This window comes from Trachypithecus francoisi, unplaced genomic scaffold (genome assembly GCF_009764315.1).
Source record: "Trachypithecus francoisi isolate TF-2019V2 unplaced genomic scaffold, Tfra_2.0 Lachesis_group8, whole genome shotgun sequence".
Lineage (NCBI taxonomy): Eukaryota > Metazoa > Chordata > Mammalia > Primates > Cercopithecidae > Trachypithecus > Trachypithecus francoisi.
The window spans coordinates 38,437,034-38,453,982 of NW_022681473.1; the positions used below are offsets into that span (position 1 = coordinate 38,437,034).

The 16,949-nt window shown below is 34.7% G+C and overlaps 2 protein-coding genes across 2 annotated transcripts in view; one reads left to right on the forward strand and one right to left on the reverse strand.

Annotated features, from left to right (window-relative positions):
- ANO3 (anoctamin 3) overlaps positions 1-16,949 on the reverse strand; it is a 158,030-nt gene that overhangs the window by 89,006 nt on the left and 52,075 nt on the right. Inside the window, exon 10 of the mRNA XM_033205367.1 lies at positions 14,020-14,080. Coding sequence (XP_033061258.1) covers positions 14,020-14,080 — 61 coding nt within the window. The remainder of the gene's footprint in view (positions 1-14,019; positions 14,081-16,949) is intronic.
- On the forward strand, positions 1,363-14,769 carry MUC15 (mucin 15, cell surface associated). Its single transcript, XM_033205366.1, has 4 exons — positions 1,363-1,581; positions 7,655-8,393; positions 10,242-10,391; positions 12,588-14,769. Exons 2-4 carry the CDS (start codon positions 7,700-7,702, stop codon positions 12,746-12,748), a joined length of 1,005 nt encoding a protein of 334 aa, XP_033061257.1. The 5' UTR covers positions 1,363-1,581; positions 7,655-7,699; the 3' UTR covers positions 12,749-14,769.

Sequence of the window (16,949 nt, forward strand, 5' to 3'; positions counted from 1 at the left end):
TATAAGCCCTAATTGCTATGGTTGAGGCAGAAGGGGATAATGATATTCCCACACGTATTGCAGAAAATGCCTAGGGAAAAGGTGCACCCAGTCCTGCCCAATCATGTTCAGTTCTCTAACTGCAAACATAATATATATTTAGTTGGATTTTTCCCTACAAAGTGGCTAATCTGAAAATAAGTCGCTGAATTCTATTAAGCCACCGTTCGGTAACTAGCTGTTTGATTAAATTTAACCTGCTTTTCTTCGTACCACAGTAGAGACAGCTTAAACATCTTTTGAGACAGTATTTTTTTAGGGGTTGGTTTAATTTCTAATCAAACTCTGAAGGGGCCTTTGGGCTTCAGAAAATTTAAAACTATAGAATTACCTTGTTCTTTCCTCGGGCCAATTAACTGGGCAAATTCTTTGCATTCCATTTGAAGCTTACTAGCTCCTGCATTTTAGCTAAAGTTTCATTTCTCGCTCAGCGGTTGAAAACCTATCTCTTTGTGCAACAGAAACCAAGTATGAACCTCAGGCATATTGAGCTGAACGGGCCTTGGCGCCATCCCCAAATGCTGATGTGCAGAAGATCCCAGTTTCACTCTTCTCCCTTTCATAAGCTCTGAAAGGAAGTGTAGGAAGTATGCCAAGTTGTTATTCAACTCTAGTATTTAATCAAGCATTACCTGGCCGCTTCTGAAATTCTCCAGCTTCTAAAGTGAGAGTAAAAGCAGAGAGTACACAGGGTGGAAACTACTTAATCGAGAAGCCTCCTAGGATAAATGAGGATCACATGGCCATTCTCAGGCCCCAGTTCCTCTCTAAACTACTGAAAGTCAGCAAGAAACCGAATCTCAGTCATTATGATTATTTTTTCACATATCACCTCACAGCGTTCTCAGGGATCCCAATACATACTAATTCATTCTGTGTTAGGAAGGACTTTCTTAAACAATTTCAGTGGACCTCAGGATAGATGTTTCACTACTGACCCCACTACATTTTCTCTACTTAGGCTTTAAGTACACAAATAGGGTACAGTACAGAAACTACAGTACAGAAACATTGTTTATGATTTAAGAGAATGTAGGGCTGGCACAGAGCAACAAGTGCAGGGCATGACTTGTTTGGTTTCCTCACCTGCAAGGAGCGGGGACCCAGCACATGTCAGAAATTCTTGCTATACCAGATGACTTTGCCAAAATCTTTGTCCTTTTTTTTTCACTTGTCGGGGGGGGGAAATTATGCCCCATGTTTTGCTTCCGCTGACGAGAGAGTAATACCTTGTCCCAAAGCTAAAACGATCAACCTATGAAAACTGGAGGGTTGGGCTTTTGTTGTTGTTGTTAAAGGCCTGAATGAGGTGATATCTTAATGCTTACAGCTGAGAAGCAGGTCAGTCAGGTTCCTGGGCGCTCTGTTACACAAGCAAGATACAGCCAGCCCCACCTAATTTTGTTTCCCTGGCACCCTCCTGCTCAGTGCGACATTGTCACACTTAACCCATCTGTTTTCTCTAATGCACCACAGATTGCTTTCAGACAGGACAACTGTGATATTTCAGTTCCTGATTGTAAATACCTCCTAAGCCTGAAGGTAAGTGTGTGATGGGTACTTAGGTCTCTCTCTTTCTCTCTTTCACTCTCCACTCTCTCTCTTCCTTATTTACCAAAGAGAATCACAGTGGTCTCAACTTTTGACCGAACAGCCTGGCAAGTAGCTACGGCAATCCTTGTAAAGACATGTAGTTGTTCTATCAAGTAATTACCTTCCAAATGAGTATTTGCACTCTTAAATAAGTTAGCTTTAAAAATTACTGCCAAATTTGCTAGATTATGGAACCAGCAGAAGAGTTAAATAAAAGCCTTATTTAAAACATACGTGACTGTGAAATAGAATTTCCTTAAGTCAGATCTTAGTAAAGGTTTCAAAATGTTTAAAGTGGAAGCGGCAGCATGAATATAAATTGAATCTTAGATTTAAATTATGCATTTGTGCTGAAAGGCTTTTGCTTTAAGTATTAGAATAGTTTTGGAAAAATCCTCTAATAAAATAGATTAGAAGCTTCTATACATCTTTTTCAAATGTTTTCTTAATTAAAAAGTTGGCAAACTATTGTACAGTACATATAATTATTTAGCATGATATGTGTACATGTCTAACTTTCACTGGAAATCTAAAAGGTTACATCAGTTACTACAGAAAACATCCTATGAAATGAAAATGTGGTCAAGTTTCTGAAAATTATTTTCATTTTGTGGCTATATAAGCCTCTTTATTAAAAGGATGCTGATTTCCACTTATGTACTTTCTATTTTAATCTGTAGAGGCCGCTCCTATAGACATTAAAGTATGATACAGAAGGCTGGAAACCCTATGCTTGAAAATTTCAATCTAGAACATTTCTTTCAGAGAAACATTCTTTCAAAGCTTGACACCATCACTAATTATTTAAGTATTGGAGTTTATTACTGAAAACTCCCAAGGTAGTAGGTCGTATGACAAATTCTACATTTTCCCTGTGTTTCTGTAGCCTAAGTCTTTTAGCCAGAATAATGTTCCCAAACTTCTGAAATTTTTTTTTTTCTTGAAAGAAAGTCAGGCTTTTCTTTTTTATTTTTTCTTTCTTTTTACATCAAATAAAAGTAAAATGAGAGGCCTAAGTTTCTCAGGCACAATCCTTTTTCTAGTTGGTTACCCTTCCAAAACCCTCATAAAAGAGGCATTTTTAGAAGGACGTCTTAAGTCCTCATTTATTATTGCTCTTGCGTTTAGGAAACTAAAAATACTTTTTCCAACATTGGAAAAAGCCACTCAGAGTAACACTCAAGTTCTTCCTGAGATGTTCGTTACATGGCAAACAGAGTTTTCTTTAGCGAGACAGACAAAACCCATCTGTCTTAATTTGTAGCCTAAGATCTGTAAGAAGAAATGATCAAATGCAACTTGGAGAAAAGGCAGCCCCATTGTATACTCATCAGTGATTTTACTATAGAAGCATGTTTTTATATTATGCCTGCAGTGTACCTGAACTGATGATTCTATTTAGGATTTCTGATTTTGATTCTGTTTGGAATGACTAGCATTTCTTTGCCCTTACATGGGTTAATTACCTGACATAAACCAGGACATCTCCTTATTTCCAAAGCTTGGTATAAAATTAGTATGACTCACAATTTCAACATACAGCCTGGACAGCATAATGACTTTATGCATTTAAGAGGAAGCAAAAATATGAACAGGGAATGTGGGTTTGCTTCCCTTACTGGCCAGAGGTATTTTTTGTTTTTTCTCATCACCTTCTGCAGCCCTCCATACAAAAGTAGTAATGTGAAACCACTTTCCAGTGCCAATAACAAAGAAGGCGAAAGTCGTGTTCATTCTCTCTGTGTAGAGGAGTTGTTTAAAAACAGTGACACTATCAAAGTATATTTTAAAACTAGTGAAATTTTAGAAACAGAAAAAATTTAATATATACAGGAAAGTTTAGAATGCTAAGGTATCACAAAGGAACTGGAAATCCTCCTTTCTTTCTCTGTTTACTTTATAGTAATTCTACCCTTAGAAGTTTTTCGAGTTTGTGATGATCCTAAACCTGTTTCTATTTTATAACTTCAAAATTCCTCTTAGGAGTTACCACTCAGATTCAAAAAGACGCAAAGATCAGGAGGTGAAATCATGCTATCGGGTTCTCCTGATTTCCCTCCCTCTGCAATTCTACTTTTCTTTCATCCCACCTTCTGTCTGCCCCCACAGTGCACCTGGCTGACAGATGAACTTGGGCGCACTCAGGCATACCATCTATAATCCATCATCATTTCAGCTTTATAAAACAAGTATATAACATAGAGTTAGATATTTGAACTCCAGAGATGGAGAGAGGCTAAAGGAAAGCACACACAAAAAATAAAACATATATAGATTTCATTTGCTGCCCTCTGGAGTTGCTGTCCCACCTCTATTAGGTTTCTGTCCCTTGCAAAGCGCTTTGTTCAGTTAACATGAGGTCAAAGTTAGGCCAAATCTCCTGGACCTTACTCCAGCAAAATTTCATGGTGGGGTTCTGAATAGCGATGACTTCAATTTCTGGCTGCTTCTATGACTTTAAGATGAAAGGAACCTGAGTAAGTGGCGTAACCGGGTTCTCCTAGAAGCCGGGCAGCAGAGGCAAACTTGTCCCCTACTGCAATGTCAAGACAATCCGTCTTCACAAAAGCCTTATCTGTAACTGTATCAATTTCTGAATAAACTGTAAATATTTAATAGAATTCACAACATACTGAACTACCCCTCTCTTCCCTTTCTCTCCTTTTCCTGGGAGATAAATTATAGGCAGTAACAGAGTGCTGGGCAGGTTTGGGGTGTTGATACCCCAGGTTTTCAAGTTACAATCAAAAGCTGGGTAAAGGAATGAGAGATCCCCTTGGTGATTCAATGTCACAGGCAAGATGAAATAGGAACAGCAGAATTCACTTTATTGACTCTTAATATGTAGATTTTCATTACAGGCAGGGAATGAAAGCTCAATGTCATGTCTCGCATATAATATTATAAGAAAAATAGAAGAACAGCTAAGGACATTTTTCTCCCCACTGGTGACCACTTTATTAAGAAGAGAAAAATAGCAAAACAACTAGATATAGAGAAAATAAATCAAATGCCATAATAATGTTGAAAATAGTGGCCAAGTACAGTTCAAAATTAGATCACTGGCAGAAGATAATGAAAAGGACCGTTATGTTTGCTGTAAACTTTGCAGAGTTCACGGGAGAGAGATGTTTCTGAAAAGGTACACGTAACTATTTTTAAACTAAAATGAATTATATTTTAAACGTGCTAGGTGAGGCATCAGTTTAAGTAAATATTGGTCAACTACAGGTGCCAGAGATAATCATTCATGCTTTGTAAATGCTCATCTGTAAACTCCACGGTAAAGATGTCCATCTAGAAACCATAACAGACAGTTGTTGTGATTTTCTTAAATTAGAGCAAAAGCATATTTAGTGTATTTAATGGGTTCTCTGAAGACAGAAAGACTTACATTCTCGGTGTTTTGTAAAAATGGGATTATAAACTGCTCTGGTTAAAATCATTAAATTTGGAGAGGCTGTATTTAAAAAAAAAAAAAAAGCTAATGGTAGAAAGAAGTTCTAAAAAGCAGCTGTGTACCAAATTCTATATTCCTTTGCAATTTATGTTACAAAGAGGAATATTGACTAGCTTTAAAACAGACATGTCAAGGTTTGAATCCAAATCCGATCTCTCAGTTACTAGCTGTGTGTCCTTGAACACATTACTTACATTATTTATGTCCCACTTAATCATCTGTAAAGTGGGATTAATAAGCCCTTCATCATTTGTTTATTTTTGATTAGCATTAAATAGAAAACATGTAAAGCAGCTGATACAACAAATGTGTAATAGTAATATACTTTCCAGTTATGTTAAACAGTTTTAGAACAATCTAAATTTCTTAGTTGTCACAGAAAAGTGAATGAAATATCAATAAGCAGAATGATCACAAATACAAACACCTATGTAATCACAATCAGGTTGAGAAATAGAGTATCACCAGCACACAAGGTCCTTCCATGCTCCAGCCAATCAATTCTGTCTGTTTCCTTCCAGTAATAAAGCACTTTCCCAACTTGTAACAATGTAGCTTTGTGGCTGTTTTTGAACTTTATATACTGAAATCACACAACTGGTGTTTTAAGCACTGCATTATGTTTGTGATAATCATCCATGTCGTCGCATGCAGCTCTAGCTCATCAATTTTCACTATCTGAATATACCACAGTTTATTATCCAATCTGTTACTAATGAACACTTAGGTTTGAGGCTCTTATAAATAATGCCACTATGAATGTCCTCATATGTCTGCCTGCTTTTCTTTTTTAAGTAGGTTTTTCTTAAGTGATAACCACAGGGCATGGAAGATACAATATGTCTACAATTCTGGAAGTGCATGGTTATGAAATTGCTTGCTAACAGCTTTTAAAGAGAACTATCAGACTTTGAAGATAATTATCATGTATTATAGATATATTTACGTTGTACCATATGTGAAAAATCATTATGTTAAAGGAGACTTGGTACTTAAAACCAACACATAACTAGTGGGAGTGTTTAGAAGCTCTGTAGACCCTAATGAAACATCAACAAGGTTGAAAATATTTGTAAAAACTTTAGAGAGCTGTTGAGAAATGGCATAAAATAAAATAACTAAGTAACAGCAGTTGTACCTCCTCCCCTTTCCTCTCTCAGTCAGCATGGAGGCTTTCAGTGAAAAATAAGGTTCAATTCAAATAACATGAAATTAGTACTCAGATTTTATTGCTGGAGAAATAAAAGTCTAATTTTTTTAAAAAAGTAAATTTTCCATTAAAAGCACTTCAAATTTTAGCCTCTTAAGAGATTGGAGTCAGTTGACTTGGCTTTAAATATTGCCTCTTCCATTTACCAGATTCTGTTACTAGCCATCGTAAACTTCAATTTCTTTATCTGCAAAATGGGCATAATCTATTGTTGCCACATCAAGGGATTGTATCAAATAAGATGATACTGTAAACTTTGTAACAAAAAGATGCTATAGATATATTATTATATTTGAATATTAAATGGAGGTTAGCATCTATTAAGTGTTTGCTTTAGGCTAGATATTGTTTAGAGTGCTGCTACCTAAGTCAGCCCATTCAGTCATCAGAACAACACCCTGAAGTTAGTTTATTATAATGATTAAAAAGCAACTGCTTATTATGATGATTATTTTTCATGAGTTATTTGTATCAGAAGCCAGAATTTTAATATAAATCTGATTTCAAAACATTTTCCTATATCACCCTATTTATGACTTCTGGCACTTCCACACTTAAGAGGCAGAATGATGTGCCTGGATTGGCAATCAGGACCCAATCTGCAATTATCTAGCATATTTTTCCACACACACCCCCAAGCATGTTCTTCTTTCATAAAATAAGCGAATAAGATTAAAGAATATCCTTAAATCTAGAAGACTTCTGAATCTCCCCAATTAGGGAATAAGTAGCAAGAAGGACATCATGAAGTGAAAAGTATTGTGGAAAAGGGATATATTCAAATTCAAATAATTCAAACTAGATACTAATAAAATGTATTCAAGGGTATTCCTGGCTGACTCACTTTAAAAAACCTAATATATGGTGCATTTAATGTATAATCCGTAATGTCATTTTCATAATATTTCAAATGACATCTTTATAAAGATGTGTTTACTTACATAGATTGAAGAAATCAGCCAGCTCTACATGGTCTATATTTACAATATTTAAAAAATTTTACTTAACAGCTCATATACATGTTTTAAATATATGTGTGTGAGAGGGTGGGTGTTTATGGTTTTCTTCCACCTTTTCCCAAGATAAATGGTCTTTGAAACAGCAGTGTATGGCTTGAGAAAATTTTTGCATGGCATTTCCCTAGAAGCAAGGAAGGAAGGAAGATTACATGGAAAGTAGTACTCAATGGCACTAGTTTAAGTACATAACCAAAATAAGCAATTTTGGAATAAAAATATGACACTACCATCTCTATATGATGTCTAGATTTTTATCACTTTAAAATATATAGATCCATTTAAAAACTCAGAATATTTTATTAAGGTATTCAAATGATGGTTATTTTCTTTCAGATTCCTTTCAAAAAAAAAAAAAAAAAAATACCAAAGAAGCCTACAATGTTGACCTTAGCCAAAATTCTGTTGATTTCAACTTTGTTTTATTCACTTCTATCGGGGAGCCATGGAAAAGAAAATCAAGGCGTAAACATGACACAGAGCACTGCAGAAGTTTTTAAAACAATGGAAAATAAACCTATTTCTTTGGAAAGTGAAACAAACTTAAACTCAGATAAAGAAAATATAACCACCTCAAATATCAAGGCGAGTCATTCTCCTCCTTTGAATCTACTAAACAAAAGCCATGGAATAACAGATTTCTCCAGTAACTCGTCAGCAGAGCATTCTTTGGGCAGTCTAAAACCCACACCCACCATTTCCACAAGCCCTCCCTTGATCCATAGCTTTGTTTCTAAATTGCCTTGGAATGCACCTATAGCAGATGAAGATCCTTTGCCCATCTCGGCACATCCCAATGCTACACCTGCTCTGTCTTCAGAAAACTTCACTTGGTCTTTGGTCAATGACACCGTGAAAACTCCCGATAACAGTTCCATTACAGTTAGCATCCTCTCTTCGGAACCAGCTTCTCCATCTGTGACCCCCTTGATAGTGGAACCAAGTGGATGGCTTACCACAAACAGTGATAGCTTCACTGGGTTTACCCCCTATCAAGAAAAAACAACTCTACAGCCTACCTTAATATTCACCAATAATTCAAAACTCTTTCCAAATACATCGGATCCCCAAAAAGGTAAATATAAATGAATTTAACTTTCCTTTGGTGTGAAACTGAAATTCCAAATAAGTCATGCAGAGTAAGTCTAAGGAATCACCATGCTACAAAAATAGAGGAGAACACAGTAGCATGAATTTTCTCACTTTTGAGGGATGATCATTATAGTCACTAGAAATAGTGAAGTGGTTTTTGGGCTTCAATGAACATATACTAGTCATTTCTCTTTGGGAGTGTAAGGAGACAATGAGACAAAATGTGAAGTTAGGTTAGTTCAAGAAAAGATGGAGACTAAAGCAATGGTATAGTTTTGAGATACTAGGTAACAATTTTCAATGAATCTTGAGAAGACTACCTGAAAATTCCATATGCTCATGTGACTACTATTTAACTGAACATATATATATATAATTATATATATGAGCATATATATAAGTTTATATACAACTGAACATATATATGTTTTTTATATATAAGCATATATATATGAGTTTATATATATGAGTTTTAAAAAAGTTGAACAAAGTAATGAATTTATAAATTATCTGTCACCATCACAGACAATTTATTATGTGGACATTTTTATGTTTCATTTAAGGATTATGTCAAGCTTTTCCATTTGAAACATAAAAATGGTTTTACGTTTTTCCATAAAATGAAAAAAGATACCTAAGTTTCAATAATTCATCAATGTTTTGTTTTTTCAGATCTAATGTATTTTCCCCCCTTGAAATGTTTTTTCAATAATTTGTTTTCCTTCAAGAACTCACTTCCAGTGTGGCTTAAGGATTATATTAATAATGTAAAAACCAAATCATATATACAAATTCCTATGTGAACGTTGTTGCAGTGTGTATGAAAAGTTTTAAATTCTGAAATCTAGGCTTTTTATAACACCATGATCAATATATTGTATACGTACATTTAACTATGATTTTAACATATCTTTTCATTTTAAAAAATACTTCCTCTCTTTTAGTCTATCTAAACCTAATATACATATTGAGAATACTGAGTACTTACTCTTACCATTGCTATTTTATGTAAAAAAAAAAATTTAGCTAGCTTACTTCTCTTTTATTTCACTACCAATTCTACTGTACTCCAACATGAAAATTAATTTTTTTAGAAATGAGACTTTATATAGAATCAGAGACCCTGCAAGACCCTTTGCACCTAATTAATGAGTACCTCAAGAAAAGAGAAGAAAAAAAGAGAAATGTACTAAATTTCAGTTCAGAGAACATTTAGTTTATTGAAAATTTAGTCTTCAAATAAGATACTGAGTGAAAATAATAATACAGTGAAATTTTGAATTCCCTTAAGCTCAGGCCAAGACAACTGTTCTTGATATGCAAGGCACTGAAGTTATCTTGCCTTGGTTTATTTGTGGTATTTAGAAATAACCTCTATCAGGATATACTGATGTTTCCTTGTAGTGACTTTTTATTTGTTTTTTCATTTTCTATTACCCACTAACTCCTATTGGCTTTTAATCTTTGAATTATTTATAAAAACAAGTGTAAAGTTCATTTTATCATTAAAGTTCAACACTGATATTAGATCTTAATGGAATATACACATGGCATTTCAGTGCTATTGATGTTAATAAGAATAAGACACAGTTATAGAACTAAGACTTAGAAGTATTTCAATGTAATTAAAAATTAGAAGTGTGGTTTTATCAACAAATACGTTTGCCAATATACCCCAAATGGTACTTTATAAAACACACACACACAGAAACACATCATTATCTAATTTTTAAATGTTAAACATTCTTTGGTATATGGAAAGTTAACATGTATAGATTTTGGTTCGTTGAATAACTATTTTATATTTCTTTAAATTTTTTTTGTCCTGTAGAAAATAGAAATACAGGAATAGTATTCGGGGCCATTTTAGGTGCTATTCTGGGTGTCTCATTGCTTACTCTTGTTGGCTACTTGTTGTGTGGAAAAAAGAAAACGGATTCATTTTCCCATCGGCGACTTTATGACGACAGAAATGAACCAGGTAAAAGCTATTTTCAATACTTCACCTGGGCACAGTGGTTTTAATTAAATGAGGATGTCAATGTTCACTGCATTGCCTAGAAGGTAATTCCAAAAGAATTCATATGAATGAATAAACTGAAGACTTATTCTGATCCATCTTCTGTTTATCAAAGAACAAAACCAAAATAATTATAAACCTGTGAGTGAAATTTAAAAAAACATTTGAAGTGTTGCTCATTGCATCAAAATTGGTTTTAAATCATAATCCAAGAATCTAAAACATATGTATAAAATTGGAAGATAATGAATGGTAGGACATTAAGAAAAAATGACTAGTTTGGTTAGCAAGTGACAGCAGAGCTATTCCTTGCCATTGTGAGATCACTAAGTAGAAGTAATTTGAACAAAGATTGATTCTAATTTGGAGCTCTTTTAAAGTTTATACAGAAACAGCAGTCCTCCATTAACCATCTTAATGAAGCTCGAAAACAAAGTATCTAAAAGTTGCATATTTGCACACATAAAGTCACACTGTACCTTAATTCAGGAATTTTCCACTCACATGATGGAAAAGGCCAACCATAATATCTATGAATGAGAAATATGTATACTAAAAATAAAATTGTCAGTTTGTGCTTTAATAATATAATATCAATTTGATATTTGATTTAATGTTTGGTTCATCTATAGTTTTATACTTTAGGGAAAAAAATATATCTGTCTTCTGGTTTGCACAAGGGATTGTTGTCACCATAACAAATAGTTAAATGCTTCTGGTGAGTCCCATTGATGTAGTCTTACTGAATCTGAGTTTCAATGAGTTCAGATATGATTGATATATTTCTCATATTCTGAACCAAATCTGTTAATTATAAATGTAACTGAATTCTGATCATGGGTTTCTAGGAACTGATACAAAACAAAAAGTATCATTCTTCAAAATTAAAGGATAGGATTTATAACAGTGGTTTTCAACCCATTTTTTCACCTTAGAATCTTGTCTTTACATGTAATCTCATGCAAAAACTCAATTTATCAAAAATTGATATAATCTAAACTGCAGTGATAGAGGCATAAAGGAATAACTCAATCACAACAACTGTTTTGTCCATCAAAAACAGTTTTGAGACACCTCTCCCAAAGACCTAAGGTTCCTTTGTAAACAGATGGCTAAAGGAATAAGTAGATAAGCAAATGATGATACCTAAGTGAATAGTTTACTAACTTAATTAATAATTAGTTATTCCTTGTAGTACTTTAAGATACCAAGTGCATGTCCAGTTGTTTTTGAAAATGAATTCAAGATCTTTAGGAAATAATGACTATTTGTTTAAAAAGAAAACTAAATTTCCACATCAACAATCAGAAAACCTCAAGTACATAGTAACTTGAATGGATCAGAAGAAAACATAAGCTCCCACAAATTTTTGTTATCTCCTCCACCTTAAATGGTTTAGCCATCAAAATACTGAGATATTTGGTAAAATAATAACATTAATTTAAAAATTATTGACTTCACTTAAAAAAATTTTACACCAGAAGTGACAAATTCTGAACATACTGACAAGGCTTTGAAATCACAAGACTCAAAAGTCAATGGGGTATTGTCTACACTTCCTTATACAAGGTCTTGCTATACTATAGTGGTCTCTTCTTCAGTTCCTTTACTTTGAGTCCATCAACAGTAAAATTTTGGAAGTAAAACTGTACTCTTAATCTTTTTTTCTTTTTTTTTTTCTGAGACGGAGTCTCACTCTGTCACCCAGGCTGGAGTGCAGTGGCCAGATCTCAGCTCACTGCAAGCTCCGCCTCCCGGGTTCACGCCATTCTCCTGCCTCAGCCTCCCGAGTAGCTGGGACTACAGGCGCCCGCCACCTCGCCCGGCTAATTTTTTGTATTTTTAGTAGAGACGGGGTTTCACCGTGTTAGCCAGGATGGTCTCGATCTCCTGACCTCGAGATCCGCCCGTCTCGGCCTCCCAAAGTGCTGGGATTACAGGCTTGAGCCACCGCGCCCGGCCTGTACTCTTAATCTTATAAAAAATGAAGCTTGAAAAACATCTACTTATTTAAAATTTTAAAACTAAAATCTAAAAAGCCCATATAAAACTCTACTTATTTTCTCATCTAGAATAATTCCTATACTTTGGTGGATGTCTGAACATGAATCTCTCAGAGTATCACTGTGAAACAATATTATTTTGTTACTTTTTTAGTTCTGCGATTAGACAATGCACCGGAACCTTATGATGTGAGTTTTGGGAATTCTAGCTACTACAATCCAAATTTGAATGATTCAGCCATGCCAGAAAGTCAAGAAAATGCACGTGATGGCATTCCTATGGATGACATACCTCCACTTCGTACTTCTGTATAGAACTAAAAGGAAAAAGGCGTCAAACAGCAAGGGTCATCTACATCCTAGCCTTTTGACAAAGTCATCTTTCAGAAGGTTACACAAAATTACTGTCATGTGGATTTTGCCAAGGAGAATCATAAAAGCAGGAGACCAGTAGCAGAAATGTAGACAGGATGTATCATCCAAAGGTTTTCTTTCTTACAATTTTTGGCCATCCTGAGGCATTTACTAAGTAGCCTTAATTTGTATTTTAGTATTATTTTCTTAGTAGAAAATATTTGTGGAATCAGATAAAACTAAAAGATTTCACCATTACAGCCCTGCCTAATTTAATAATAAAAATTATTCCACCAAGAAATTCTAAAACACTGAAGTTGACCCTTTACTGCTCTGCCTACAGCCCTAGTGCCATAATTCAAGATTACATGTTCTTAAACGAAAATTGAAAGGGTGCTTTTTAAAGCTAAAAAGAGGACATAGCCCAGAGTTTCTGTTACTGGGAAATTGAGGCAATAGAAATTAGAGACCTTATTCTAGTACATTATAATTTTTTAGATCAGCACACACATGATCAGCTCCTTGAGTTGCCAAGCTGACGACTGCACTCCACGGGGCCATGGCAGGAAAACTGACCCTACCCAGGAAAGTAATAGCTTCTTTAAAAGTCTTCAAAGGTCTTGGGAATTTTAACTTGTCTTAATATACCTTAGGCTTCAATTATTTGGGTGCCTTAAAAACTAAACGAGAATCGTGGTTAAAAAAAAAAAAAAAAAAAAAAAGTTAACCAAAGAATATACCTGTACATAATTTGTACAGTTTTAAGTTGTTAGATTGGAACTAGATTTCTTATTTAGACATTATTGCTCAATCATAATGGAATAGATTCTGCATCTTTAAATGTATGAACTATAAGGTTAAAAAAGATGAATGGAAATATCAACTTTTTACTGAGCATCAGTTTCATAAGCAATAATATAAGAAGATTAATTTGGATTCTAGTATGTTTCAGTTTGTTTTTAATTACCACCTGCCTTTCGTAGAAAAAATATGTTCCTTGATGTAGGAAAGTCTAGGTTTTAGAGATGAGAGGATGAGATCAAGAGTTAAATTCCTAAAGAAGCAGTGAATGTACGAAGAGAGCAAACAAAGCAAGTGCCAACCTAGAGGCTTTATTTTTGAATTGATTCATGGTGTGTGTGTGCGCGCGCGCATGCGCATGTGTGTGGATGTAGAAACACAGAAACAGCTTCAGAAAATAAGGGATAGAAAGTAATGTAGAAAGTACTTACCCCATATTGCCATAAAAATAGCAAAGAAGACTGTCCCTCCATTATCAAACAAATATGTCACCTGAGAAGAAAACAAACAGAAATATTAGTCATGCAAATTGATTATAATAATCCAGTGAATACTGTTTGCACTCAGGTACTATGATTTTTTTCTCAAATAGAATCATATTGTTTTATAGTATGGAAATATTATATATGAAATCCTTTCATGGGTCCTGCATCAATTTCACATGATTTTTCTCACGAGGAGAGGTAAAGAAACAACATTAGCCCTCTTCTCTCCTCTCTTGATTCCCTTTATACCCCACCATCATTTCTAATTATAAATAATTCCACCATCCTATGGAAGTATTTGTGGGTCACAGATTGTCAAACTACAATGAAAGTTGTATGAAATTAGTTTTTCAGGGGAGGCATTCCTAGTTGCAATTCCTGTTAGCAAAACGTCTAGGAGTGGGGAAGCTGGGAAATGCAGGATTCTTCCAGTGAGCCAGCATTTCCAATAGCTAACTCTATTCTCTTAGTCTTTCAAAATGTAGGATGGGTCCAATAATGGCTATAAGATGTAATATATCCCATCTTAATTTGTTTCAAAGGTTTCATAAATCACTGGACACTCATGAAACAAAGCGTTTTTAATCAGATAACTGAAACTTCATAAAGAAAGATGCATAGTTTTATAATGTTATTGAATCAAATTTTAAGGCTTGTAAGTATTGTTTGATTTTAATAAAATATAAATTCAATTTACCTTTGCTTGTTTGCATTTGCATAATGCCCTCAGTATATATGTAACTTAGTAAGAGAAATTAAACTAACACAGTGAAGGCAAAAAATGTTTGGCCAGCACAAAAATTCCATAGAAACTATAGAGAAAATAGGGGCATTGTCCTCACAGGAGGGTGAGGACAATCATGGGCTAAAGTACAGTATTATAAGAAAAGTTGGAAAGCAATGGTGTCCTTGCTCAATCTGACATCCAGAAGGTGCTCAATGAGAGCATTAAAATAACAGTAATGCATATTTCAGTTGTAACATCTGGAACACACTGCAAAATATACATAAAGCAAGTCATCATAAAACGCATTTTTCTATAATGTGGCATTATTGATAATATCATCATAGAAAAGAAGTGCTCCCTTTGAAGGTTGGTGGATAGGTGCAAAATGTCCCATATGGCTCTAAAATTCATTGTTGGTTAAGGCATGGTATTTCTAAAAAATAATATAAAAATTGGTTTTCAAAACAATCATCAGTGTACATTTATATCAGGAGAGAAAAGGATCATAAAGAAATTTTCCCACAGAGCTCATAAAATTATACCCAGCAGGGAATCAAGAATTTTTTTTTCTAAGACGTCCCACAGAGACACCTGAGGCTGCTGAACCGCTGAACAGCTGTCTGTTTTCCTTTGTAAACCAACATCATACAGGAAACAGTCTCTTAAGAGTGTTAGAACAGACTGTGGGGATTTAAAGGTCACCAAGAAATAATGGCTCTCCACTGCTCTAGAAATAGCCATGCTTTTAGAAAAGTGGCAAATAAAAACCCATCCTTAGTAACAACTGCGTTGCATGAACTTGTCATGGTCTGCGTAGTATTTTCCTTTAAAGTGCTTCTCATTTTTTTTCTTACTTGGTTTGCTAACAAATCTTTCGGGCATTTTAAGTTAATAAATTTAAACATTAACAGTTTAGAAACACCTTCATGAGATGAAGTTGGAGTACATGTAATATTCTTGTAATGTGGGATTACATACATCTAATGAGAGATAAAGCTAGAAGGAGCATTAGAGAAGACTTCAGAACTTGCTCTAAGGAAGAGTACAACAGTGTTTAATCATGTGTTAGATTTACCAAGCTATTACACATGGGATGTATTATGATATGAGAGATCATAGAGACAGCAAGAACAGCTCGAAGTCGGTGGTTATAGCTTGAGGTGTTAAGGGCTTTATTTAGGGTGCTGACATATGAGCTGCTGAATGAAAATGGGAAAAAGAGCGAATGAAGAGTCAAGCTTACTGTGAAATGGCTCAAGTTTAGATCACGGGTGATTGACAGGAGAATTAAGTGATAAGTAGCGTTCTGTCTAATAGGATAAGAACACTTATTATATTGAAGAAACTCCAAATAAAATATTGAGAAAATTCCATAAGCAGCATGGAAGATTTTTCTAAAAGCAAAAAGAATCTTGTCCTCCATATATAATCACATATGTAATACATGAAATTATTCTATTAGAAAAACAGCTTGCCTTTGTGAATGGAGGGCCCATGGCAAGCATTATGTTCAACACTGCTAATGTGACTAGGCATAACATATAAAAAAGGTCGCAAACTTAGCTTCAGCGCTTGATTTAAGTACACATTGTCCAATTTCTTTGACACCTGATTTCTCTTGAAGAGCTGAGTGTGGCTACAAATCAAAAAATGTGGGTACTGTTAAAGAGATAGCTTTCTTATTATGGAAGCTGAAAGTCTATGTTTTCTGCATTATACCTGCTGGGTCTTGCTCTAAAATTGCTTTATAGGTTCAGAAAAACATAAGGCTCTGAAAAATGCCACTTATATCCCACTAAAGTCCCTCCAGGATAAGAACAAGGTGACTCCTTGGTAGATTCAACCATGTACGCAGAGCTATTACTGGAGACTTGGAGGGCAGGGTGTCAGAATTGAAGCTGGAGGTCACACCCTTTCACTTCCTTATTCCTTAACTCTTGGGCAGGGTGAAACCTGAATAACCATTTCATTTGCTGGACCTGAGCAGAAGCTACATAAAAAATAGGTATTGATAAGACTATTCTCCACGTATCTTTTAAAAATTTGGTCCTAGAAATTAGAGTCACCTGAGGAGCTTGTTAACCTAGAGAGTTTCAGGCCTCACCCTTGACTAGCTGATTCTAAATTTCAGGAAGTGGGGTCCAGAAAC

Excerpts from the sequence above, each read along its gene's own strand:
- MUC15 (XM_033205366.1), top strand. The coding sequence starts at position 7,700 with ATGTTGACCTTAGCCAAAATTCTGTTGATTTCAACTTTGTTTTATTCA. Across the intron at positions 8,394-10,241 it reads TACATCGGATCCCCAAAAAG|AAAATAGAAATACAGGAATA; the intron begins GTAAATATAAAT and ends TTTGTCCTGTAG. Across the intron at positions 10,392-12,587 it reads TGACGACAGAAATGAACCAG|TTCTGCGATTAGACAATGCA; the intron begins GTAAAAGCTATT and ends TTACTTTTTTAG.